The following is a 25,832-nucleotide window of genomic DNA, read 5'->3' on the forward strand; positions in this document are numbered from 1 at the left end:
TACGTAAGGTGGCTTTTTTTTTGTGTTGTTTTTTATTTTATGTTTTTGTGACCCGTTGGGCTTAAAGCGTTTTTTTTTTATTTTTTTTTTTTTTTTTTTTATTTTTATTTTTATTTTTAATTTTTTTTTTTTTTTTTTTTTTTTTTTTTTTTTTTTTTTTTTTATATTCACCAGCCTCTTCACCTCGGGTTTCTCGTACAGTACGACTTCGGATGACAGGATCTTCTTGTTCTTAGATCTTACAAGTTCCGCATCTGCCTGTAAGAGTTATATGCAGATTGTTGGTCGTGCCGTCATTTGCGGTCATACGACATGATTATTTTTTCTTTTCTTTCTCCTCTCGAGAAATTCGGGATTTGAAGTTGATCAAAAAGAGGTGCCACTCGCTTTTGTCCAGTAAACCGTATTTGAGATTATGCGGTATAAATGCATATTCTAATTAAAATAAGAATCTTGAGCTTAAACAGGTACATAAGTATATTTTTAAATTCTCCGCCGAAAAGGAGAAAAGGGGTATCGTGCCTAATCGTATACTCATGTAAAATCTTATTGGATAATGCTTCGTTTGCATCTACGTCTGCATCTACGTCTGCGCCTGTTGACTTCCGACGACAGGTAGCTTACTGCATAAAATATTTTACTTTTCTTCTTCTTTTCATTTACCATTTACCTGATGAATCATTTTAATCTACCAAATTTTTGAACGGCCCGTCTCGATCTTGCATCGATCATGGGAAACCTACCCGCGTCTAATGTCCCATCTTAATCATAACAAACTCGAGCAGCGCCTCTCTTCTTGATGCTAACCAATCAATCACTGGCTCCGTACTGAGCACGGTACTCCTCGATTTTCTTGATGTCAGATTCCGAGATAACTCCCTTCATGCCGTCGATGATGTCGTCGAGCTTCACGATGGGGATGATGGGGATTTGGTATTCCTTCTTGAGCTGACCGATGGCGCTTGTCTTGCCGTCGCCGTCCGGTAGGGTCTCTTGACGATCTAAGGCGACGATGATACCTACAACAGTGCCACCGGCAGCTCGAATCATGTCGATGGCCTGCCGCTTAGCAGTACCGGCAGATACAACATCGTCGATGATGAGGACGCGTTTGCCCTTGAGCGGCGATCCGACAATGCTACCTCCCTCTCCATGATCCTTGGCTTCCTTGCGATCGAAGCTATAGGCGGCATGGCGGTACTTGGCGCGGTCTAATTTGATGAGGGCGTAGAAGACGGTGGCGGCAAGCGGGATACCCTTGTAGGCCGGGCCGAAGATAACGTCAAAACCGTCAGCCAGCTCGCTTGTGGCGATAGTTTGGGCGTATGCATCCATGATAGGCTCATGCAGCTCGCCAGTATAGAAATCACCGGCATTGAAGAAGTAAGGAGATATGCGCTTCGATTTTAGCTCGAAAGACCCGAACCGAAGGGCGCCACCCTCAACAGCGGCCCGTAGGAAGTCTTTCTTGTACTGCGGGAGACTCATTGTATGGGATGCCCCTGTAAGTTGGAATTAGTTATATCATCCCTTCGTGGATCCAAATGTTTGGTTTAGTGAAAAGTAACAATTCGACTTGTTTTTCATTTTCGTAACTGTCATGAAAATTAAGTGACAAAATCTAAAAATTTGGTGCTTTATCTTAAGTGCTGATACAAAAAACCAGGCTCTCGATATTTGGTACGGAGGAGGATATAAGAAAATGTTGAAATTGGGATATATGTGTCTCATGGCGGGGTAAAAGAGGTGGAAATTGAGGAAATTGAGGAAAAAAGAAGAAAAAAATCGTGAGGAGTTAACAGGTAACTAAATTGAACTTACAAGTTTTAAGACTGGCAGTTTAGTTATAGATATTCTTGGGAGTTACTGAAATCTGTAGCTCTCTTTTATTGTTTCTGACTCAATTGATGCAATTTTCACATGCGTCGTCGCGTTCTAGAGCAATGATACCAGTTATACCACCAGACTACCCACTTTTTTTTACTAAATGCTAAGATAAAGCTATCACTGATAAGATAAAAACAATCGATAAGGAATTTTTCTGCGCCAAGATTTCGCAAAAGTGCAACTCCCACCGTCCCTCCAACTCCGCCTTTTTTTCAAAATACAACCAAAAAGGTAGACAAGCTGAGGAACAACATCTCTTTGTCGCCCAATATGAAGACTACTTGGAAAGACATCCCACCGGTTCCCACGTCGCAGGAGTTTCTCGATATCGTTCTATCGAGAACTCAGCGACGTTTGCCTACTCAGATTAGATCGGGATTCAAGATCAGTCGTATCAGAGGTTTGTATACCTACTCAATCTTTGCGCTCGGTACTAATTAACTATTTGCAGGATTTTATACTCGAAAGGTCAAATTCACCCAGGAAACCTTCTCGGAAAAGTTCGCTCAGATCCTCGAGAGCTTCCCCCGACTCCAGGACATCCACCCATTCCACAAGGATCTTCTAAACACTCTCTACGATGCCGACCACTTCAAGATCGCGCTCGGTCATCTCTCAACCGCAAAGCACCTTATCGAAACAATCTCAAGAGATTACGTGCGACTTCTCAAGTACGCCCAGAGTTTGTTCCAATGTAAGCAGCTCAAGAGGGCCGCGCTTGGTCGGATGGCCACCATCACCAAGCGATTAAAGGACCCTCTACTATATCTCGATCAGGTCCGACAGCATCTTGGCCGACTTCCTTCCATTGATCCTACAACCCGTACCCTCCTGATCTGCGGATATCCCAACGTCGGCAAGTCGAGTTTCTTGCGCAGCATAACCAGAGCCGATGTAGATGTTCAGCCCTACGCTTTCACCACCAAGAGCTTGTTTGTCGGTCATTTTGACTACAAGTACCTTCGTTTCCAGGCTATCGATACGTGAGTTGTCTTGACCTTTACTATAATACAGCCAACTCTTTTATTATCATATGAAAATAGCCCAAGAAGAATGACTGATGCTAACACGAAAAATAGCCCCGGTATCCTCGACCATCCTCTCGAAGAGATGAACACAATCGAGATGCAGTCGATTACTGCTATTGCTCATTTGAGATCCGCTATCCTCTACTTTATGGATCTTTCGGAACAATGTGGCTACTCTGTTGCTGCGCAAATGCAACTATTCAAGAGCATCAAGCCCTTATTCTCAAACAAGCTAGTCTTCATTGTCATTAACAAGATTGACATCCTAAGACCCGAAGAGTTAGACGAGAAGACCAGTGGCGAACTCCAGGCATTGGTGTCCTCTGGTGAGGTAGAGCTGCTCCAGCTTTCCTGCAACACGCAGGAGGGCGTGCAGGAAGTCAAGAATGCCGCTTGCGAGCGACTTCTCGCGGACAGAGTTGCTCAGAAGCTGAAGGCTGGTACATCAAACAGCGGTGCTATTGGTAGCAGACTGGCAGATGTGATGGCCAGAATCCACGTGGCCCAGCCTATGAATGGTGTAACACCGGAGCCCTTCATTCCTGAGGCCGTGAAGAACCTCAAGAAATACGATAAGGAGGACCCTGAACGTCGCAAGTTGGCCCGTGACATTGAAGCTGAGAATGGCGGCGCTGGTGTGTTCAACGTGGATTTGAGGGCTGATTACATTCTTGCGAACCCTGAATGGAAACACGACAGAATACCCGAGATTTACGACGGCAAGAACGTCTACGACTACATCGACCCTGATATCGACGCCAAGTTACAAGCGCTAGAGGAAGAGGAAGAGAAACTGGAGGCTGAAGGCTATTACGACTCGGACGAGGAGATTGATGATGCAGAGGAAGCGGATATCAGAGTGAAGGCAGAGATTATCCGAGAGAAGCAGGCGCTGATTCGGAACGAAGCGAGAATGCGCAGAGTCAAGAATCGTGCTGCCTTACCCCGCAGCGCTATTAAGAAACCCCTGTCTCAGCTTGAGGACACTCTTGACGAGATGGGTGTTGATACTCAAGACTTGCAACTCAGGGCGAGGTCGCAGACAGTGACTCGTGGACGTTCTCTTACCAGGAGCCGCCTCGGCACTGAAGATTCTAATGCTATGGATATCGACGAGACACCTAGAGAAAGACTACGCTCCAAGAGCCGGGCAGCAAGCCGGGCGAGAAGCCAACCGGCGACAAACAGACGCGAGGATGGTGTTCAGGATGAGGAGACGAGAACAAAGGCGGAGAGGCAGGCTAAGCTAAGCCAGAGGAAGATGAACCGCATGGCCAGACAGGGTGAGGCTGATAGGCACATTGGCGCCTCGCTACCTAAACACTTGGTAAGTTTTCTCTCCTTTTTTATTTATATATGTATCATACGATCTTGTGCTAACTAGGATAAAAGTTCGCCGGCAAACGAACCATGGGCAAGGCGTCGCATCGTTAAGGAATGGTTTTCAACTACCCCGGGTCTGTACATAATTGGTTCTTTTTCAATGGTATATCGTATATCAGGTTTGTTTTGTTCAGGCGTTTAGGACGGATATGATAGTTGCTAAAGACATGCTCTATCGCGTTTACGACTAGTTTAGCCGAGTCAATCGATAACGAGAATAAGTCTACATTGTTTGGTGCCTTTGATGTGTTTCGTCTGTGTGGCATGTATCCTATCGTGATGCACTAGATGGATGCTATGGTTCTACACTGCAGAACAACGTGTAATGGAGCTTCTCTTAGGCCGCCATGTTATCGCGTCCGAGTTAGCCAGGCACTACATGACTTTTAGAATCACTGGCTCCTATTTTAAGAGGTATCTTGTCTTTATAGATTGTAGCATCCTAAATAGGTGAGGACATATGCTGCCCATGCAGTATAGTACCACTACCAAGGTGTGAATACAATTACTTACCAGTCCTCTGTCTATTATAGTAACCTCTAGCTATCTTGATGGTTTTGATTTTCTGAACTAGACTATAATATGCTCTTCCACCTGAGATTGCCAGTTATAATGCTTAGTTCTTAAGCCAAGCTAAAGTGAATAAGAGGCTGTATGGTACTTATACACTATACCCCAAAGTATCCCTTATATACTCTATGCTTTTTATACATAACTCAGAGGCTAGAATCCTGCTTCCCCTAAGATTGTACCGTTTCTGTGTAGCTCGAGTGACATATCGTAGTATTACCTTTTCAACTACCAAATGGATGTCAGGATTTCGTGCCCTACACCTTTATACGGGCCGTTATTATCTCCCATGAGATTATGTATGATAAGGTACCTGTATCTATGAGATCAAATACCTTATGTACCTATCTTGATGCTCAGCTGCTTACTTGCTTGCACCACTAAGAAGTCTTAAAGACTCTCGTCCCCGAATCAAGATGAATAAATGTAGGTACCTATACATACTTCTTTATGTACAACACTCAGCTCGCTCATAGACTTAATATAAAACACAGAGTATCTACAAGTCTACATGTCTACATCATCCTTCATACTTCTATCTCAAGCCACAAGGACCCCTGCCCCCCCAACATACAACATACAAAATGACATGTATTGTATATTGTACCCCCAAACCTCCCACGCCGTATCCCGCGTCTACCGTTAGCAGCACTGATCTCCCTTGCGTTAAGAGGTATCTATCTTACCTACCAGGTACTTAACCTCACCTTACCCTGACTGCTTACCACACCACACTACACCACAGACAGACAGACATTCTAGACCACCATGGAACCGGGAAGCGAGCAGGGCTAAAAGAACACCTTTTATTACCTACCTTGTTACCCTATTAATGCTAGTACGCTTTTAGCTTTAATAATTCTTCATTTTTTAATTATTTTTATATAAAATGTACCTTATAAATGCAAGAGGAGATAAGAACACTCACTGATTGTACTGTTACATATATACACCCCTATGCTTCTAATACTTAGCCTATACTTAAGTAGCCTACCTACTTCCGTACGACATGCCCTGCCAATTACTCTCTTACGGATTACCATCTCAGGCAATCCTTATTCCCCATCGAGGGGCTATAAGTGCGTACATTAGGTACTCACCTAGGTACGGTATAATAATCTACCTAACTTAACCTAGGTAGGTAGTAAACCAACCGTATAAAAAGGAGATCCCGTCACAAAACCCCAACGCATCGCGCATCGATAGGACTACGAAAGAGAGTTATTTATAGTTGGTTTCAATAAAGTTGATAAATCAATCAACGGCAAAATGCACGTCGCATAGATAGGTATCGCCTACTTAACTAGGTACCTACTTACCTAAAGTACCTATCTATCTACCTCCCTCTAGGGACCTAGCCAGAAGTCCATGTAACTAGGTAGCTAACCCCCCTCTCTGTCTATATGCTCACTTCCTAGCCCTAGGTAGGAGGTAGCTTTCATAAATGATGATTTCATGCTATGCAAATGCCGAAAAAGTCCTCGTTCCACATGAAACCATAGGAGTAAACTGCATAAAAATCGCTGCAGTTGGATGATAAAAGGCTCAGCATGTCCTGTCTGTCCGCCGAGCTCGCATATGTAAGTGGCGAAACATTTTTTTTCCTTTACTCCTTTTCTCTTTTGCCGGCAACCTTCTTCCGTGATTGGGTATCAGAACTCGCAAACTGTTGCTTGTGCGAGCTCAACTCAAATCTCAGCTTACTCCAATATACCACCTGGGTCGACATAAATATCACTGAGTAAAAAGCCCGAAATGTAATTTAGCGTCGCGAAGGTGGTTTCGCGGAATAAGATGGCAATCCAATGATGCTGAGCGACATATCGTGCCAACCTCCACCGGCGAACCTCGACGAACTTGGCCCCTGGTGCAAGAAGCCGAATCGCTCATAGAATGTAATCAGGTACTATATAGCCAGAGGCGTTAGTCCCGACGAGTTATGGCCTCGCTCACAGAGCAAAAGCAAAGATAAAAACGAAAAGAACAATACTTACGTCCTGGCAAATCAGCGAGCAGCGCTCGGCGCAGTCGGAATTTCTAAGCTGCTGAAGATACGACTTCATCAGGATCTTGCCGAGGCCGCAACCTTGAAGCTTGGGATGGACAGCGAATGAGTGGATGCAAACGGTGCTACCGCCCTCCTGGTGGCCCAGGTCGGTGGTATTGCGCTTATTAGTGCGGAAGTCACGAGGATAATCCATGTTCTTATCAGTGACAACGTCGTTGTGCGATCGCGTTGACACGATATGCGCCATCAGGACGCTCTTCGCTCCATCTTCGCGACCCGTCTCGACAGGGTGAGCCGAGGGGAATGTGTCGATGTCGAAATTGCCAAGTTTATTAGGGGGGATGGTGCAGAAGAGACCGAGGCATAGCTCTGGACACGCCGAGAGACGGTATTCGAACTATTTTATGAGTTAGCAATTAACTACTTGTTTTTGAAAAAGAGTATGAGAATGTCTAATGGAAATTCAAATTCAATATGGATTGATATATATCATATATATCATGTATCAATAAATACAGTAATAGTCACGTGTCGAATGGAGAATATAGGATATCAAACGAGGACTTGACTTATACCTTATATTTTGAAATCAAGTATAAACTTAAAACTTAAAACTTAAAGGCGGAAAAAAAAAGAAGACGTACCTTTTCCCTCGTACATCGATGCGCCGGGTCCGCAAAGGCCGCATTTTCCAGCGCGACACAGCTCTCCAGGTCCGAAATGGTTAGCGGGCGAACATTCGGTAGGAACGGGAAAGGCACGAGCTCCTGGGCTCGGCCGAGTCTTCCCGGCGGTCTGTTGTTGTGGTGTCGCTGGGTGTAGTTTTTGGTCTGGGTAGCCTGTATGCAATCGTCATCCGGAAGGTCCTCGGAGTCGTCGACGGCGTTCTCGGTAACATCCTCGTGGAGAAGAGGGTCCTGTCGAACCTTGGTGCTTACGCTTGTGCTCGTATCGGTACCAGCCACGGCATCGGCGACTGTGGGGCTGTCGCTGCTCTCTCCGGGTCTGGTGGGAGTTTCCGACATGCTTCGTTTTCGTTTTGTCGAACCCTCGCGTGTCCTTTGATTGGTGGAAATTGTTTGAGATGGCAGGATGGATGTCTGTGAGGGGTCTGCAAGGAAGAGGATTAGGTAGTATTGGGGGTGTTGTTGTGCGAGATGGGGTGCAGATGATGGATGGCACAGCATAACACAACACAACACAAACTGAAAACTTTTGTTGAAAATTGAGTGACTGTGTTGCGATTGGAAAATGAAAATGCTACTGTGGCGTCAATTTTTGAAATATTACAAGTGACGGGATGCCGTTGCAGCTGTGCGTGTTAGCGTTTGTGTGACATTAGACGACGACGATGATGGTAAGTCAAGTTTTAGGTACTTACCTTAGGCAGGTACTTGGATAGGTTAGGTATGTACTTGATTTTTATTATTCTTTTCTTTCTTTTTTTTTTTAAAAAAAAAGAAGGAGGAAGATGAGGGCAAAGTAGAAGAACCAATCGAATTTATCAAATCTAGAATAAGCAACTTAGGTACTTTAGGTACTATTAGAACACAAGGGAGAAGAAGGAAAGAGGAAGGTGAGGGAATAAAAATACTACATAAACACCTGAAATACAAATACAAATACATAAATCGGGAAAGAGCAATTGCCATCATCTTCAACCGACTGGTTATTCATTAAGGTAGGAGCTAGGTATACCTTTTTTTTACCTTTGGTACCATATGTACGTACAACCTGGCTTTAACGTTACTTCCAATACCTGTATAATGTATGTCGAAGTAGGCAACCACAACTCACTTCCTCTTTCTATTTGTTTTCCCTGTCCGCGTGACTTCCATCCACATAAACAAGCAAGGCGGAGATTTGCATATATCCAATCATATTTTATATTATGTTTTATCTCACCTCGACAGACCTTTCGAGAAAACTTGGTTGTCTCTCCCGTCATTTTTTACTCTGACTTCTTACTCAACATCTTATTCAACCTACCATTCGTCTGTCTACCTTTTTTACTTTTACCAAAAAAAGTCACCTATCATCTTACTATCACATTTATAAAGACAGTTATCAAATAGCCCCCCTTATTAGAGAAAAGGGGTAAGACGACGAATGACAGCAAATCTCAAAGCTGTTCAGAATCAGAGGGTATCATTGCCTATCATCTCTGTGGTATCGTACAGCCGTAGCCTGTCAGCCACGCCATCAAATCGTCCTGTGGTATCCGCCTGTCCATTCTCCAAGCCCGTGTTGCAGTCTACCTCCCAGCCTCTTTGAATCCCCCTCCCAGTCCTCACAGTCCGTACAACATAGCTGCGGTTATCATGATAGCAATTTGTCTTTCCATGTCCCCTCGTCTCGAACTTGGATGGTAAGGATATGTGGGATGTCCGAAGGGCGCACCTAAAGCAGGCTGAACCCCTATAAAAAAAAAGAGAACCAACGCCACCTGATCAAGTCAAACGCAACAACTTATGGTATTTCTGCCCAAGCTGTATCAAATTTTCTGTGCTTTTCTGTGGTATCATCCGACGGCGTCCTCCCGCTCCAATCTGCAACGCCGTATTCCGCCTCGCGCAGCTCGTGGTATCATGTCCAGATGTACTCGTGGATATAAGCGTCAAGTAAAATCGTTCGCAGCCCTTCGCCTGACTACCGCCGAGGGAAAAGAAAAGAAAAGAAAAGAAAAAAAAGAAACGGAACGAAAAAAAAAAGAAGTAAACCTCAAACCGCTGAAGTAAATAGAAATAAAGACGAAGCAAAAACTATAAAGCAGAGAGTTGAGACAATCGACCGAAAAAAAAAAACGCAGAGCCGACCGATGCATGATCATAGGATCGGGTATTTGTACGCCAGGGTATATCCAGCCGGGGGGTATTGCACGTAGAGCATCTAAAAGACGGAATCTAACGGTATGGTCCAATTGGACCGGGGTATCCTGAATTTGTGGAATGAGAAGTCGACGGTCGACCACTGTCGCCAGACGCACGTGTGCCATGGCGTGGTGTCATGTCACCGCCGTGGGGAATGCTGTTAGGTGTAAGTTTGCTATCGTAGCCGTTGCTGAAGTGACGGCTCGACCAGGGGTTACTGTCGTCGTCTGGAAGATTGACGCCGCTATCGTTCCAGGGGTTTCGGTCAGCATTGAAGCTGCGGGTTGATTCTATCGAGATAAGAGATGACTTGGACACATTGTTTGATCCCTTGAAAAATGTGTTCATCGAATGGGAGCTGTTCTTTCTGCGGTCGAGAGAAGACAGGAGCTGGGACGGCTTCCGGAGCTTGTCAAAGATGGTTGAGGTTCGCTGCTGGGTGATGTCCTCGCCAAACGCTGGCTTGGTGGGCGAGTCTGTCCCGATAGGAGTGGGGGCGTGCTGGAGCAATTTGGAATCGAAGTACTGGAGTGAGTCCTCGAATGAGTCCGACTTCGGACGTGGGATTGCACCCTTGACAATAGTAGCATCAACACTAGCAGCCGCGAACTGCTGCATGAGGAAGTCAATGGCGTCGCGGAGGCCGCCAGTGTTGTTACGAGTGAGCTTCCATAGTAAAGTCACGGTACGTTCCCCATTATCAGTCTTCTCTTCGGGGTTGTCGTGCACTTCAAGGGACACTTCATGTTGAGTCTTGAGCTTCGAAATGAGCTCGTTAACAAATTCGGGAGACTCAAGGAATTTGACAAGGGCTGGAGTCCGAGTCAAGACCAGTTCGTGAGTTTCAGGGACCATGCCCTTTTTTGAGTAGATGTCAGCTCTCTATTCCGAATCTAGGGTCTAGGGCTTTGCTAAACTTACCAAAAACTCGTCGGCGCAGAGGGGCACCTGCCATTCTGGACCGGTGACAGTCACCTCATCGCTAGCTTGCTCAGTGCTGGGGAAGACGATCTTGCAGTTCCACTTTTTCTCAAGCTCTTCAATCTCCTGCAGACGAGCAATAAGCTGTCGATGGTAGAGACGGTCGACGTGTACAATCTGAGAGGTAAACTCGGAGTGCTACGCAAAGAAACATTAGCGGCTTTGATAAATTGTATGAACTCAGGAATCTGTGACTTACTGCTCGATCCACCATGTCTAGAATCTCAGTCTTGACCAATTCAAGATTCTGAGCGTTTCGAGCGGGAGTACGACAGATGACGTTGTCAACTTTGACATCATCATCTTCACGACCCATGCCTCCTAGTACGCCTGTTAATAAGCTCGAGCCTTGGCCGCGCTGGCGGGGGAGGTTCATACCACGATCCATAGCGTTCGAGAATTTGACAAAAACAGAGTGTTTTTTCATGATCCGCTGGATGTGTTGACCGCCGATGCCAATGATTCGCTTGTGGTATTGGTCAGGGACGTGGAATGAGATAGAAGCAGGCATTTCCTGCTCTACCAACGTCATTCCCTGCTTCATGGAATCGTACGATGGAGCGATTACATCAATATCAAAATTGTACTCTCTAAAACTATCGAAGATGATTTGAACATTACCTATAAAGTGGGTTAGCTAGATCCGCAGGTTACTCTCATACGACCTACTTTGTGTCATAATCTTGTTGATTTTGCCGTTCTTCTTGCCGGACACGAATTCCTTATGCTCATTGGCGAGCTCAATCTTAACCCGAATCTGGTGCTGAGTTTGGTTGACGAACTTGATCTGAGAAAGTACACCAAGAGCTTGCTTAACCGCATCGTCGGAGCCGTTGATCGTGAACGTCATCTTATCGAACGAGATGTCCGCATCGGAACTGGCCGAGATATCGCCAAGCATTGCGCGGATTTCGTGAGGACCCGGGACCTGAGAGATACCAGCTTGCTGGATCCACCACGACGCAAAATAAAACTGGCCAGCCTGCACTATGTATTAGTATATCATTTGGCTATTGCTCCATGTTGAGACGTACGAGGGACATGATTTCTTTCATGGTGCGTTCAATATGGAGCCCTTCGACACCTTGAACGCGAATCATATTACGTTGTGAGGCAAGCGGAGGGAACATGATATATGTGCCGTTGGTCTCCATGATCTTTCGAACCTTGTCCATTCGTCCAAGTAAGATGCTATCAATCTTGGGAGGTGAAACTACGGCGTCTTTGATAAAGAGCTTTGTCCGGTTCACCAGCTCATGGATCTTGCGCTTGGCTAATTCTATACCTTGAGGGTTCTCGCCGGTAATGAATATCTCTTCCGGATTACGGCGGCTTGCGTTCGGCGGGCAGTATCGGTGCAATTGGGCGAACGGAGGGAAGTAGATGGCCGTATTAGTGACAGACTCAATTAGTTTGATGTTCTTCCGAGAACGCCCGCACACGATCGGATGTAATGTGCTCTCAAAACGCATGATATCCAACTGACGTCCAAGCTGTATTCCACATTAGCGCCAGTTTTCCTTTTAAATATTCGTTACGAATTCGAGGCTCGGAATATACCAATTTATCAATAAAGATGAGGACTTGGGTCTTTGCATGTTCCGTAGACTCGATATCTCCGTAGATAGCGACTCTCCACCTTTGATCTCGGATAACTTCGACGTCGCCATTTAGGCCGTCGACGGTGGGAGTGAGTTTTGGGCCGAGGATGAAAATATCAACTCCACAGAACACGGCGAAAGTATCTAGAGCATCTGTGACGTTCTTCTGCAGTGCGCCAGCTTGAGCGTCGACGATCAATCCATAATCTACGTCAACAGTAGTACATCTCTACAACTCTTAGTTTAGCGGGACATGTCATTTATCACGTTGCAAGAAGAGCCAAGATTTTGCATACCAATGCTAAAGGGGTATCGCTTAGGATGGTCTCACGGCTCTTGTGGACGAGTTCCGGAGAACCGGAAAGGCACACTGTGGTAACTTGCGACTTGAAACCTTTCGGTACGCTCGAAATGACGTGAGCTTCGATCGGTAAGGGTCCTTTCGTAAGTTCTCTACACAGGTTTTGCAGATTGGACAGGTTCTGAGCGTGAACTGGTAATTCGTAAACGGGGATATCGTCGGGTGCATCTCCTGGGTGCGTCCACCTAAAGACCGCCTCTCCAGTCGCATGCAGGATTTCCTCCGTGTTGGGACCGGCAAGATCGGACGCGAAGGGAACGTTGAAGGCGAAGTGAATCGTACTGTCGGCGGCAGGCGAGGGACTTAACGAAGCTCCCGGCGCTCCAGCCTTCTGGTGAGGATTTATGGCGGTCATATTCATGTTCGGTCTTGATGACGCGCCGAAATTTGGGCTCATCCTCTCGGGCCAGTGACGCATATTAGCGAGCTTTTGCATCGTGAAACCGGGGGAAGGAGAGGGCCTTTTTGGGTGGGATTGTTGATAGGCAAGTATAGGTAGGAGGGAGTTGGAAAATGGGGTATCTCGTGCGGCAAGTTCAAAGAAGGAAGAATGAGAAAGGAATTAGAAAAAAAAAGAGAAAAAAAAAAGGAAAATGAGTAAGGAACAGAGGAAGAAACCGGAAGTTGTCGTAGACGGGCTCCTTCTCTAAACCTTTCTCTTCTTCTTTTTCTTTTTTAAAGATGGGCAACCTCTACAACTGGCTGGCGGGGAGGTTGAGAGAATGAATAAGTGAGGAGAAAGTGGAATGGATGGAATGGATGGACGGATGGATTTTGGGACATGAGATGTGGTGGACTGGAAGAATCGATGGAACGAGCCAAAAGCCCGAAGTATCGGGTGTATCAAAGTATCGAAGCTGCAGTCAGCAGCTGGTGGCTAGCCAATCAGGTGCGCCGATTCCAGGGAAACTAGGTGAGAAAAGCCCTGGGGAGCCCTGAAAGGTGTGGTACGTACCGCAATTAGCTTGGCCGAATGCCCTGTAATTGTGTGGGCTTAGCGCGGTTGGTGAACGGTCCAAATTCATTCCAGTTGATAGTGGGTGATAGTGGGGGGGTTGCCGGACCACTGATGCGCCGTTTGGCACAGTTTTAGGTCGTTACTTAGGTACCACAAAGCTACGGCACGCTCTACCGTTAGATTAGTACTTGTTTATTAGCAAAGCACAGTATGTAATCGAGTTAGCCTAGCCAACGGGCTGCAACGGACTGCAACGGCTACATGCCCGTAGATAGAAAAATAAGTACCTATACCTAATTTATCCCTAAAAGCATAGGTGGTTTCTTTCTGGCGTCATCATTAGCTGCAAGATTCACGTACAATCTACCTCTTTCCATAGCGTATGTACTCAGCCTGCCACTGTAATTTAGCTAATTCGGACACATTTTGGCTTAGACTTGGATATTGATTTATGTATTGCATTTACCTTTAATTTATTTACCTAAACTTCATTTTATTAAAGTTTTTTTTCTTCCCTTACGATTTATTTACGTCCGGTCAACTGCACTTTTCTATGAGTTGAGCAGGAAAAGAAGAACATAGGTACCTATAATATACCTCTTAATGTACTTACACGGTAGTGTAAAGATTTCGTCCGATTAAGGATGTAAACTCAAATGAGGACCTAAGACAAATTTAGCAATGAGCCTTACCTTGGCTTTTATGCCTTCCGTAGTAATTGCATTACATTACACAGGTGGGTAGGTGCAAATGCTATACTATGGCTCTAATACCTAGGTAGGTCCTAGGTTTGGTAATTACCTAGGTTAGAGGTATCTACCTGTTATTGTACATGTGATGGTATACAATACAATACGTACTATACCGTACGATTATCTTCAACTACCTACCTCTAGGAGGTATTCAGCTGTTCTCCTGTATCCAAGGTTTGACCAACTTACTTGAATCCATCCGTACGAGATGAGATAATGTAACGGTAACATACTCTCTTTCACACATACATGTCTGGTATTAGCGGCATACATTGATATCTTATGCTGTTTCTGCTTGACACATGTAAGTCGCTTCACATATAAGTCCGTCTCCTTCGATACTACCTAATATACTATATGTAACTGGCTATCAAAATCTTGTTTGTGGCTTTGTGGTTGGTAACTGGTTTCGTCCGTCCGTGCGTTCGAAAATGTGGGCAACACGAACTTCAAGGAATAAGGTAATAGGGTATGATACAATAGGTACACTATCCTGTTCGGCAATGTAGGTATTAGGTCTCGTTGGAAATACAAGGAATACAGGGATGTTGAATTAAATTTCAATCTCTTTCTCTTACTCTCTCTCTCTCTCTCTCTCTCTCTCTCTACGTCCTGGGTTCCAAGTCCTGGGCCTACCCGATTCGAGATGCATTCCAAACAGACATAGCCACGGTGCACCAAGACCGCCAGTTAACCAAGTACGGTACACACCACCCGCCCTCTCTCGAGCTTACATTAGTTTAGGTAGTTAGTACCTACATATGTGCTACTAATAGGTTTCTCTCTACTCATCCCTACATTGCTTAGCTCGACCTTTGTTCGACCTTACGGATCGTGGCCGGCCACAAGACCTCGAACTAGGACCTGCAAAGCTCGAGCCGACCGACCTACGGATTAGAATCAGATGGATCGCGGCACGGACACAACTGACATACATGCATACCTAACCTAATAACCGACACTGCATACATAATGTAATCTACTTTACATATCTGAGTTGGCAGATCTCTCGCCTATTCTTCATCCCTTCCATCATCATTATTATTATTATATTATCCCTTTCTCTTCAGTCTCGCGAAAGACGAACAAAGAAAGAATAAAAGACAATAAACAAAAGGAAAGCTAGAATCGTAACACGTAGCAATAGCAACACCAACCTACCCAAGGTTTAGGTTCCGGGCTTTAGACGTTCCGCGAAGGTTATCACCCCTTTCCCGACAAGATTCCAATTACTTACATCTATTTTTCACTTACCTAATCTTCGCAAGGAGGAGTAGAGCAATAGGCTCGATTCCTTTTCTTTAATCTTTTCACACATACATTAGGTACTTAACTTAAAAAGTACGGACGCTGTGTTGTACATAACTACCTAAGTGGACATCAGCAACGTTTGGCCCGATGTGTTAACGGGGTCCCCGGAGGGGGGGCGTCCTATATATTGGAAATATTGACTCGTCTATTTCGGTCCGCTGCGCTACCTACTAACTGTCTTTTCCCACTCCCACTCCCACTCCTCCCCCAGCCAAGCCTACGGGCTAGCTGGTGAGCGGCAGGGGAGAGGGAGAGAGGAAGAAAAGAAAGGAGCCCACCGGGGTTATCCGGGGCCGCGCGTTCTTTACCTCCTTCGCCATCAACAGCCGAAAACGCCCCCCCGGAGTGGTGAGCGGCTTACATACACTACACTACACTACACTACACTACACGTGGAGGGCTCCCAAGCCCTATCGTAAAAATAAAATAAAAATGCATCAATTCCGATTGCCGAGCCCGGCCCGTCCGTTCGTTCGTTTTTTTTCGTGTAGACAAGTAGGAAAACTAATATTACTAAAGTGCTTAATGATGTCTCCCTCCCTTTCGTTGGGGACTCTCTATTATTACCATCGTAAGTCAGTCAATAAAATAAATAATGGAGTCAAAAAAGCAAATTAAGTACATATTACCTAGGTAGGTATCAGACATTTGATCGATAGAGGCGAGTCCAACGTTGGATTATGAACACTTGGTTTATTTTAAAAACTCGTATTCTTAGGCAAAATACATACCTACCTCTAATAACTCTCCGAACCTCGACATATTAGGTCTATCTAGAAACCGGCTTACAATAGGCGAGCGTACTGCCGGTTTAGAATGACAGGAGTAATAAAAAGTACATGAATCGTAGCACCACATGCACCTGTCTTCCTCGCTTATGCAAATCAGAGCTCCTATCCATCTAAAATGGAGGATAAAGCATGCACCGCATTACTGAACTAACGGAATACAGAACATATTGGATCTTCTCTGGTAAAGGCCGCCTAGTATTATATACAGTCCATGCACATAAGCACTTGGTTACCTGCTGAAAGCCTGCTTCTGTGGAGGAGTTCTGCATGCTACCACCCATTCCAAGCCACGCCTCCCGAATCAGCTCCAAAATTCGTAAAATACCCTTGATGCTAACGCCAAGCAGATCTTTGTACTGCTATTATAGTATAATACCGAGAATCATGACAGGTCCGACCTTAATTCCTCCCATTATCAATTGTAAAAACCCTCAGAATCCGAAGGGGTCTCCCCTTCCAATGACATGACTTTCTTTAATTTCACCTGTAAGACCGGGCTCGTCCGTATACCATCTCCAGCATCTGGAATGCATTTATTGGTAGACTTGCCTTCGACTATTGTCGGCATAAATGATCTCCTGCTGAGCTGCTCGGGGCCGCTCAATATAGGTGACCTCTTCCTCCTGGTGAGGTGGTCTATCATAATAACGCTCTACCGGTTGGATACTAAACTCGCGTCTGGGCAAATCACGTTCCACCGGTCTCGCACCGAACTCACGGACGACTGCAGACGCCACGTCCCTTCTTACCTCAGGGTGAACGCTCGCAGCATACCGCCTAGACGGGACCTCAGGTCGTACGGCCTCGACTCTGTTGTAATACGGTACAGCCTCCGGTGGTCGGACACTTGTAGCTCTAGGTAAATAGTCCCTTGATATCTCATCGAGACCCCGCCCCGCTGGCACTCCTCGGGCTGAAACATATTCTTGGTTGGGTGCTCCCATAGGCTGTATAGAATAGTCGCGCTCCCGATGGCTTCTGTAATCAACGCCATACTCTGGCTGCGTAATGACACGTCGAGAGGCAAATGTGGGTGATGCACGTCTGTAAATGATTCCATCCTCCTCAAACGTCTCCCCGGCCATACGGGACGGAGCACGGAGAGGCACTCTTTCATAGATTACCTCACGCTCGCTCGATCTTGGGGGTGGCACGACTGAATGACGAGTGACGGCGCTGGGACGGGGCGGATCAAAATACTCGCGACCATACTGATCAACTAAAACACGAGGTGGGGGAGCGGGAGGTGCCATGGTAGGCGATCGTCTCTCTACAACGACGGGTGAACGTGATCTAGCACGATCAGCATAAGGCCGTACACTCATTCGTCCATCACGTTGATAAGTAGGAACATCCCGGTAGGGAGGGTTTACTGAGTAACTCGCGGAGCGTAGAGAACGCGATTCCACAGCAGCGTAGGGAGGCGGGTAGCCGTAAGGTGACTGGACTCGCTGGATGTACTGCACGATCGTCCCGTCCGGGCGCCGTTCTTCGTACACACCACGATCTAACCTTTGACTTGCTGGGGCTACGGACTGACGCAGTTGCCTTGCAGACGGATCATCCACCCTTTCGAATCCATACGGGGGTCTCTCAGCCGGTACGTGGGTAACAGGAGCAGGATATTGGTCACGATGTAGCACAGATACCGGCCGTTCGATTCGCAGCTCATCATACACCGGCTCTTGGCCAGGTCTAGCATCAGGTCGTGGTCGTTTTTGAGGACGGACAAGCTGAGGCGCAGACAGAGGTGAAGGCGATCGAGGTTCGGGTTTGATGTAAGGGGAACCCGGGGCATCTGGCGCTCTCGTTTCAGCCTTTCTCTTATTCTTCTTTTTATTCTTTTTCTTGCCTCCTTTTTCTCCCTGGGGAGAGCTCTCTGGGCTTGTGACGACGACGGTATGCTCCTGGCGTAGGGCAGTCACTTGGGCCGGTGCACCTGATAAAATGCTAATTTCCGGCTCAGGTATAGGAGGCCTCCTAGCTACTGCTAACGGTGAGACGTGAGCAGGCTGGGGCGCGAAGGGCGAGAGGTCGTGAGCGCGAACCACAGGTGACGCTTGCTGTCTGAAGTGAGCACTGGGAAGCAACTGGTGAGGGTTCTGGATACGGCCGAAGTCAGCAGGTTGGTCCGAATCTGTATTGCCAGAGTTATCGGATCTACTAGCAGCACCGCTATCTGAACTGATGACTTGTGCATCTACCTGACGTGCCTGGTGGGTATGTACCATCATATCTCCTTCGCGACTAGTTTTGGAACTGTTATAGGCTGCGCGTTCTTGCATAGACGTGGCTAGGCTACTAGCATTCGGCTGAGGTGGGCGGGAACTACTCGCAGTTTGGATGGGCTGTGTGCTACGATTGATATCTGTCTGGTACGAGGACGACGCCGGAGGATGGGCAGGCTGAGGAGCAAATTGGGTTTGTTGAGATGTCGTGGCCGACGTATCTTGCATTTGGACATCCTGTCGGATTGGATTCTGAACTCGAGGTGAGGCGAAAGGCGAGGCGAGAGGCGAGGCACGAGAGTCAGGCGTCTCAAATGGACTGGAATAAAATGTGTTATCGTCGAAGGAGTCACTCGAATCGGAAACAATACCACCATTAAGAGTATTGGAACTAGGCGGAGGAGCAGTAGCTTGTACGAGAGTTAGTGCCTTTGCTAAAATATCAGAGAGATCTAGATCAGCTGGCTGCTCAGAAGGTTGCAAAGGAGTCTTCGCCAGAGCCTTTCGATTCTCGAATTCCTCTTTGAGCTCCTGTTCGATTTTTAACCTTTGCATCTGAAGTTCTGCCTTAGCAATATAGTCGACTGCCTGTTGCGAGAGGGAGTTGGTATCCACCCTAGCAGAATCTAGTGGTCTTGAGACACCTGGAATAAAAGCATTAGAACCTGTCGAAGCTACGGCGACAGCAGGCTGCAGCAGGTTTGTCTTGAAAGACTGCATATTGTCCACCTGGAAAGAGTTGAGGTTAGGTGCATTTTGCAAAGGCAGTGCAGATGATGAAGTCGTGACACGATCTCTCGCCAGCGAGGCAGAATGCTGAGGAGTGATCGGCTTAGCGACTTTGATACGGGGATGTTTTCCAGATACTATGGTATCTCGAAAGTTGATAACCTTCTGATATTGACTAATCTCGTCGAGATCAGCAGATGACAGCGCGCCGTTCTGAGCGCCTGGTTGATAGCCTAGGGCTATGGGTTCTCGTGCGATACTGGCTTGAGCCATGTTTTTTTCTTTTCTTTTTCTTGGTTGAAATCAACTTATGATGAGAGAACCATCCATAGATCAAAGGTCTAACACCCAGCAAATATGAACAATGTGAAAAGTATACAATTACTATTATGTGATGGGAAGACAAGTATCACACGGAAAAGAAACCGGGTTGATAACTTCTTCGATGCTTTTTGCAAGAAGTCGAAGAAGGGAAAATGGAAGACGTGTCGCACGACGGGTCGAGCTCCAGTTTGGAACTTAAACGTTGTAATGTTTTTTTTTTTTTTTTTTTGACCGAATGCATTTATGCAGAACGCCATAAATGCACCATGCATCAGACCCACACCTGTGGCAGGTGGTGCCTTATGCAAGTACCTGAGTACATACTAGGTATACGTATTATGACGCCAAAGAATTAAATGAACAAGGACTTCGGCAACAACGATGAGCCGCTTACGGCTTGTAGTGTAAAAGAGAATACGGTTTGGTTTACGTCAAACCTATCACATTTTGATTACCTCACTCGCTAAGATGTCTACAGTAAAGCTCGTAAAACAATGCTAGGTAACTACGCTTATACATTTGTAGTTACATACCTAACTTTTAATGTATGCATCTTCGTCTTGCCGGTGACTCAAAATAAAATCGTAGAGTTCTCATAAAGTGGCCGATATGTTGAGAATATCTTCATTAGTATAGTTCTTCGGCGTAAGTCACTATATTAATAAGAGTAGTAATTAGTATATAAACACCTAAGATTCGTCTTAAGTCTTGAGTCGTGATGATGCCTTATTAACTTCTCTTCTACCTTACTTCCTAAAACTTCTACAAACTTCCCCTCTCAACCACATCAACCGTTCAAACAAGGTCAACAACATCTAAGTGTCTCAAGTCTTAACAGCTTGTTTTTAAAATTATAGAGGTTTACAAGAGAAAACACAATCCATATAAGAAACTCTCATAACCCAATTCTCTAATACCTACCTACCTACTATTCCTATAAGTCATAAGAGGACCATGGCATCACCAATAACACAGCCCAACGGGGAAACCTCCTCGAGGCCCGTATTATTCTTGTAAGACTACTCCATCTCTCTTGCTCATATATATAAACCTTGAAACTAACAATATAAACAGCGACATAGACAACTGTCTCTATCCTAGAAGTATGTCATGATGAGCACCCACCCCCAAACTGCAAGGGAGGAGGGGTTATATTTTCCGATACTAACCACCAGTCCAGGCGCCAAAGTCCACGATCTCATGGCAGACCTGATAGACAAATACTTCGCGACGCATCTGGGCCTCTCGGAAGAAGAAGCGACCAAGCTGCATACGGAGTACTACAAGAACTACGGTCTCGCCATCGAGGGTCTGGTACGGCACCACCAGATCGACCCCCTAGACTACAACGCCAAGGTCGACGACGCCTTGCCTCTCCAGGACATCATTAAGCCGAACCCGCAGCTGCGGAAACTGCTCGAGGACATCGACAAGTCGAAAGTGAAGCTGTGGCTTCTCACCAACGCGTACGTCACCCACGGCAGGAGAGTAGTCAGGCTTCTGGGCATAGAAGACCTGTTCGAGGGCCTTACGTACTGCGACTACTCCCAAATCCCCATCGTCTGCAAACCCCACCAGGACATGTTTGCCAAGGCGATGAAGGAGGCTGGAGTCGACCGAGTCGAAGACTGCTATTTTGTTGGTAAGTGCAACATATACACACAAATCATCTAACCTAGCAGTGTGTCTAACTTCGCGTAGACGACTCATTCGCCAACGCGGAAGGCGCGCAAAAACTAGGCTGGACATCAGCCCACCTCGTCGAGGAAGGGTTACCAGTTCCCGCATCCCCGGCATCCAAGTACCAGATTCGGCACCTGGAAGAGCTGCGGCGGATATTCCCGCAGTTCTTCAAGTCGGAAATTCAGACATAGACAGGCATAAATAAATAGACATAATCACGATGCTCGCATGTGGCATATAGATAACATGGACCGAGGCGTTTTTGGGTATATTACCAGAAGAGGGATGATAGAGTTCAACTTTACGCAAAGTCATAGTTATTTATATTCTAGGTAGTCCGGAGACTTGCTCTTTTTTTGGCTTTTGCCGATAGAGAGACTACCAATAGTTCATAGCGAAATTCCACACCTAACGCCTTTCCTCACCTGGGGGGGTATCAAATATATCTACCACTTTCACTGCTTCGCAAGTGTGTGTGTGTTTGTGTGTGTTTTCACGGACGTCTGATGCTGCGAATGACGGCGTCTAGCTTCGCCATGGTATCTTCCTTCTCCTTGATCGCCTCCTGCCGTTGCGCCTCGGCCACCTTGAGCTCTTCCTCCAGCTCCTTGATATTGCGCTCTTGGTCCTGCTCGCTGTTGTCGAGGCCGGGGAGTAAGGATATGAGGAGCTCGATCTGCTGCTCCTTCGTGATGAGGTCCTGGGCGAGCTCTACCTGCGCCGATTTGAAGAGGTCCTCCGGGTGAGGGTCCACTGTTCGCATGCGACGGGTTAGCCGGTATACATACGTAGAATAGCTAGCTGATTTTGCCAACAGAAAGCTGGGAAGAGACTTGGGATTCACTTGCCCTCTTCTTGACCTGGCTCTTGCTTCACATCTCTAATTTGATCAGTAGGATTCATGATCTCGAGGTTGTGATGTCGGTTGATGTAGTGGACGCATGCCACGAATTGCTGCGCTAGCTAAATCCTCGGAGAGTCAGTCATTGTAGGATCAAGTAGATATGTCCAAGGCGCTAACCTGGTCAACAGCATCTTGCAATTGGGTGAGTCTATCCCCCATCTTGACATGCCTGTATAAGCTTGATGTAGCTTGTTGAGTCGCGGTTCAGAAGCTCAGAGAGGAAATCGCATTCATTAAATCGGCAAAGGTACCTACGTACATTCACCTACAGGGATAAGTTGGTGGGGCTTACCTTAGCTGCTTAGGGAGCAGGGTAGGTACGGTAGTGGGTAGTGGGGATTGTCATAGGAAAGAAATATTTATCGATAAGCACATTTCAGATACTACATATCTGCCTAGCATATGCATTTACGAAGTACACGACAAGCAAATCGAAGAAATTCGCATTGGTTTTTCTCAACTGCATCCTCACATTTTGGTTTCGGTAATGTCGCGGTACCAGCCACGATTTCTTCGATTGGTGATGGAATGAGGTCTATCACAACCTACTGTCCGACAGCATGGCGCCAGTGCTTCCCACCAAGCCCGCTTATCAACCCCATCATCTCCTATAATAAGCAGCATCCATTCAACCATCATCACCACCACCATCATGATGGACCACAACGACGCCCCTTCTCCGACTCGGCCCGCCCTCTCATCTACCCCGAAGCCATAAATACCGAGCACCACGACCTAGCCTCGTACGCCGCGTACGCGGCCCGCACGGGCCTGGACGTCAAGTCCAAGACGTACGTGGGCACGCGGTACGAGTACGCCGTGGCCGCGTCGCTCGCGACCCTCGGCTTCGACCTGAAGCGCGTGGGGGGCCGCTCCGACTGCGGCATCGACCTGCTGGGCACGTGGCGGGTGCCGGCGTCGCCCGCGCCCGCGCCGCCCCTGCGCGTCCTCGTCCAGTGCAAGGCCTCGGCCTCGCAGAGCACCAGGGTCGGCCCGCACCACGTCCGCGAGCTCGAGGGCGCCTTCGCCGGCGCGCCTCCCGGCTGGCGCAGCGGCCCCGGGCTCCTCGCCTTCCTGGTCTCCCCGAGGCCGGCTACCGCGGGCGTTCGCGACGCGCTGGCCGCGAGCCGCTGGCCCATGGGGTACTTCATGTACTCGCAGAAGACCGGGTTGCAGCAGATGCTGTGGAATAGCAGGGCGGAGGAGGAGGGGCTGGAGGGGATGGGTGTTAGTGTTGGGTACTCTGATGATAGTGCTGCCGAAGAGACGGCCAAGCGCTTGGTTTTAACCTGGAAGGGGAAGCCATATGCTGCTGGACCAGTCCTTGGCAAGCAAGTTAGCACAGACCCTTAGGTACCTTACACTGGGGCTGAACCTAATGCTCGTTAAACGTATGTATATATAGAAAGAAGAGTGCATATCTGTAATAACTTGGGGGATTACAATCTCCTTTAGAGGTATATATTTCCTGATCACTCGATGTAAAATTATCTACCAGCTAGAGATATATATAAACCACTCCCAAGAGGAGAAGAGATTCTAGTTTGCTGTAACTTATACGTATATGAACATGTTTCCCTATACATTAGATTCCCATAATTAGAAATCACCGTATTGACATTAAAGAGGCCATACCCACTAGCCTCATCCCAGATAGACATAAGACACTTGGAAACACTGTAGACATCATACCCTCCACCGGTAAAACCAAGACCCAGATTAGAGTAACCAAGTGGTTTAAAACCCAGATGATACGATATGATTGGCGTAGATAGGTAGCACTTCCTCTCCCACCCAACATATAAGCCGATAGATACCTACGTACGTGCAGAAATTCTCATATCTGGACGGCGCCATCCGAACCGGAACCCAGATCCAAACGCATCATTCGTGTCCAACCGAGAAAAAAAAAAAAAAAGTCTCAATCTTCCCAAATTGCGACCTTCGCCCGCTCCGTCTCCTCCCTTCTCTTCCTCTCGACTTCTTTCTCTTCTTCCCGCCTCTTCCTCTCCTTCTCTCTCACCGCGCGGTCGTACGCCCTCTGCTCCTCCGTCGGCCGCGGCGCACGTACCCCCAGCGCGCTCGCGATCATCCTCCGGGCTACCGCGTCCGTCTTCTCCGGCCTCTTGCCTTCTACACCATTACCACCACCACCACCACCGCCACTACTAATACTACTACCACCACTGCTGGTATTACCGCCCCCGGGGATCGGCTGCCACGGCAGAGGCGTGTCGGGCCCCGGCGAACTAGGTGTTGGAGGGGGGGCGGCGACGCCCGAACCGACGGGAAGAGGAGATAGAGACTGTGGGTGGGAGTCGGACTGCGATGGTGATTGCGAGAGGGGTTCGGTATCCGAGGCCACGTCTTCGTCTTCCCAGGAGTCGAGTATTGGGGCGGTAGCCTTTTTGCCTTTGGATTTCGCTTTGAGTGCTGTGGCGGTGGTGGTAGTAGTAGTAGTCGTAGTACTGATTGAAGGGGGGTTGAGGGTTAAGTCTGACATCGCTTTCGTGGCCATGGCGGATAGATAGACGGATAGAAATAAGTGATGGTCGAGACTGAGGTATGTTGGTTGCGGATGTTAATTGTTTGTATGGGTTGTATTGTTTAGATAAGCTCTTCGGATGGTAATACCTATCGGAAGATCATCAAACGATATCTATAAGGTAATATTGGTAGAATGGCTGCTACCGTAACCACTGTGAAGGAAGCCGAGTGTATGTGTAGGTATGTGTATGTGCATGGGTAGATGTAGATGTGGAGGGTTGTGATCGGCTTGGGGAAGTTCGATCGAGAGTAGCAATTTCAGATTACCTCACAGCAGGAAGGTTAGACTGACGTATGTACACGGGCAGCAAGATGCAAGTCCGGCCCTGTTGTGAGACGAATGCTTGGGAGCCGTAACCTGAACCTAGGTTAGATCAGCTTTGAGGGGGTGGGGGCTTGAGCAAAACCGATCCACTTCCCCGCAAACCTAGAATGTTGCACGGACTGGGCCAATGGACCTTTCCTATGTATCTGATGTACTTCCGTTGTTCGTAAATATCAAAGTTTACGTTGTTTTTGTGACTTGCAATAGTTATATTACTGGTATATATTTAATACTGGAAGGATATCATGTATCTTGTTATTATTATGAGAAGTACCTTAGGTAGTGATAGAGAATCTAAAGTTCGTATTATCATAGGCATCATTCTTGTTTGTAAATCCTTATCAATGTTATGAGTACCTAAGGTAGTACTTCCATAAGAAAGCATACCGAAAATAAGGTTCACTGGGAAAGGTGACTGAAACGGCACCGTTTGTTGGCATAGCCAATACGTATTAGTGAAGGCATAGCAATAAAATTGGCCTATGAGTCTATTTTAAGACTCATAGAAAAATTATACAAAGAATTTACCTCTCAAGAAGATATTGTGGTCTTCTTTAACGCAGGCTAAGGGGATAGATAGACAAGTGTCAA

The 25,832-nt window shown here is 46.9% G+C and overlaps 9 protein-coding genes across 9 annotated transcripts in view; 3 read left to right on the forward strand and 6 right to left on the reverse strand.

Moving 5' to 3' along the window:
- The window catches only part of F4812DRAFT_456445 (phosphoribosyltransferase-like protein), a gene marked incomplete at both ends in the record, with an annotated part of 2,756 nt that extends 1,268 nt beyond the window's left edge, over positions 1-1,488 (reverse strand). Inside the window, one exon of the mRNA XM_047936992.1 lies at positions 830-1,488. Coding sequence (XP_047792750.1) covers positions 830-1,488 — 659 coding nt within the window. The remainder of the gene's footprint in view (positions 1-829) is intronic.
- A 594-nt stretch (positions 1,489-2,082) lies between these two features.
- F4812DRAFT_417576 (nucleolar GTP-binding protein) lies at positions 2,083-4,524 on the forward strand. Its single transcript, XM_047933177.1, has 4 exons — positions 2,083-2,287; positions 2,339-2,870; positions 2,967-4,242; positions 4,308-4,524. Exons 1-4 carry the CDS (start codon positions 2,158-2,160, stop codon positions 4,347-4,349), a joined length of 1,980 nt encoding a protein of 659 aa, XP_047792751.1. The 5' UTR covers positions 2,083-2,157; the 3' UTR covers positions 4,350-4,524.
- Positions 4,525-5,903: 1,379 nt separating this feature from the next.
- Positions 5,904-8,397, reverse strand: F4812DRAFT_417581 (acyl-CoA N-acyltransferase). Its single transcript, XM_047933178.1, has 3 exons — positions 7,521-8,397; positions 6,863-7,273; positions 5,904-6,774 (listed from the first exon to the last, which is right to left on the reverse strand). The coding sequence occupies exons 1-3, from the start codon at positions 8,061-8,063 to the stop codon at positions 6,631-6,633; spliced, it is 1,098 nt and encodes a 365-aa protein (XP_047792752.1). The 5' UTR covers positions 8,064-8,397; the 3' UTR covers positions 5,904-6,630.
- Positions 8,398-9,696: 1,299 nt separating this feature from the next.
- F4812DRAFT_266107 (uncharacterized protein) lies at positions 9,697-13,282 on the reverse strand. Its single transcript, XM_047930847.1, has 7 exons — positions 12,625-13,282; positions 12,288-12,557; positions 11,762-12,220; positions 11,397-11,709; positions 10,927-11,348; positions 10,668-10,865; positions 9,697-10,604 (listed from the first exon to the last, which is right to left on the reverse strand). Exons 1-7 carry the CDS (start codon positions 13,123-13,125, stop codon positions 9,780-9,782), a joined length of 2,988 nt encoding a protein of 995 aa, XP_047792753.1. The 5' UTR covers positions 13,126-13,282; the 3' UTR covers positions 9,697-9,779.
- Positions 13,283-16,552: 3,270 nt separating this feature from the next.
- F4812DRAFT_417593 (uncharacterized protein) lies at positions 16,553-19,983 on the reverse strand. Its single transcript, XM_047933179.1, has one exon. It carries the CDS (start codon positions 19,729-19,731, stop codon positions 17,035-17,037), a length of 2,697 nt encoding a protein of 898 aa, XP_047792754.1. The 5' UTR covers positions 19,732-19,983; the 3' UTR covers positions 16,553-17,034.
- A 193-nt stretch (positions 19,984-20,176) lies between these two features.
- On the forward strand, positions 20,177-21,807 carry F4812DRAFT_266343 (pyrimidine 5-nucleotidase). Its single transcript, XM_047930848.1, has 4 exons — positions 20,177-20,795; positions 20,857-20,885; positions 20,963-21,424; positions 21,484-21,807. The coding sequence occupies exons 1-4, from the start codon at positions 20,737-20,739 to the stop codon at positions 21,654-21,656; spliced, it is 723 nt and encodes a 240-aa protein (XP_047792755.1). The 5' UTR covers positions 20,177-20,736; the 3' UTR covers positions 21,657-21,807.
- On the reverse strand, positions 21,708-22,661 carry F4812DRAFT_266346 (CSE2-domain-containing protein). The gene is made up of 3 exons (XM_047930849.1): positions 22,487-22,661; positions 22,314-22,428; positions 21,708-22,218 (listed from the first exon to the last, which is right to left on the reverse strand). Exons 1-3 carry the CDS (start codon positions 22,526-22,528, stop codon positions 21,959-21,961), a joined length of 417 nt encoding a protein of 138 aa, XP_047792756.1. The 5' UTR covers positions 22,529-22,661; the 3' UTR covers positions 21,708-21,958.
- A 123-nt stretch (positions 22,662-22,784) lies between these two features.
- F4812DRAFT_417598 (uncharacterized protein) lies at positions 22,785-23,827 on the forward strand. Its single transcript, XM_047933180.1, has one exon. It carries the CDS (start codon positions 22,898-22,900, stop codon positions 23,720-23,722), a length of 825 nt encoding a protein of 274 aa, XP_047792757.1. The 5' UTR covers positions 22,785-22,897; the 3' UTR covers positions 23,723-23,827.
- Positions 23,828-24,160: 333 nt separating this feature from the next.
- F4812DRAFT_266369 (uncharacterized protein) lies at positions 24,161-25,177 on the reverse strand. The gene has a single exon (XM_047930850.1). It carries the CDS (start codon positions 24,885-24,887, stop codon positions 24,291-24,293), a length of 597 nt encoding a protein of 198 aa, XP_047792758.1. The 5' UTR covers positions 24,888-25,177; the 3' UTR covers positions 24,161-24,290.
- Positions 25,178-25,832: the final 655 nt, after the last annotated feature.

The sequence above is a fragment of the Daldinia caldariorum genome (assembly GCF_022478825.1).
Source record: "Daldinia caldariorum strain CBS 122874 unplaced genomic scaffold F4812scaffold_3, whole genome shotgun sequence".
Classification (NCBI taxonomy): Eukaryota; Fungi; Ascomycota; class Sordariomycetes; order Xylariales; family Hypoxylaceae; genus Daldinia; species Daldinia caldariorum.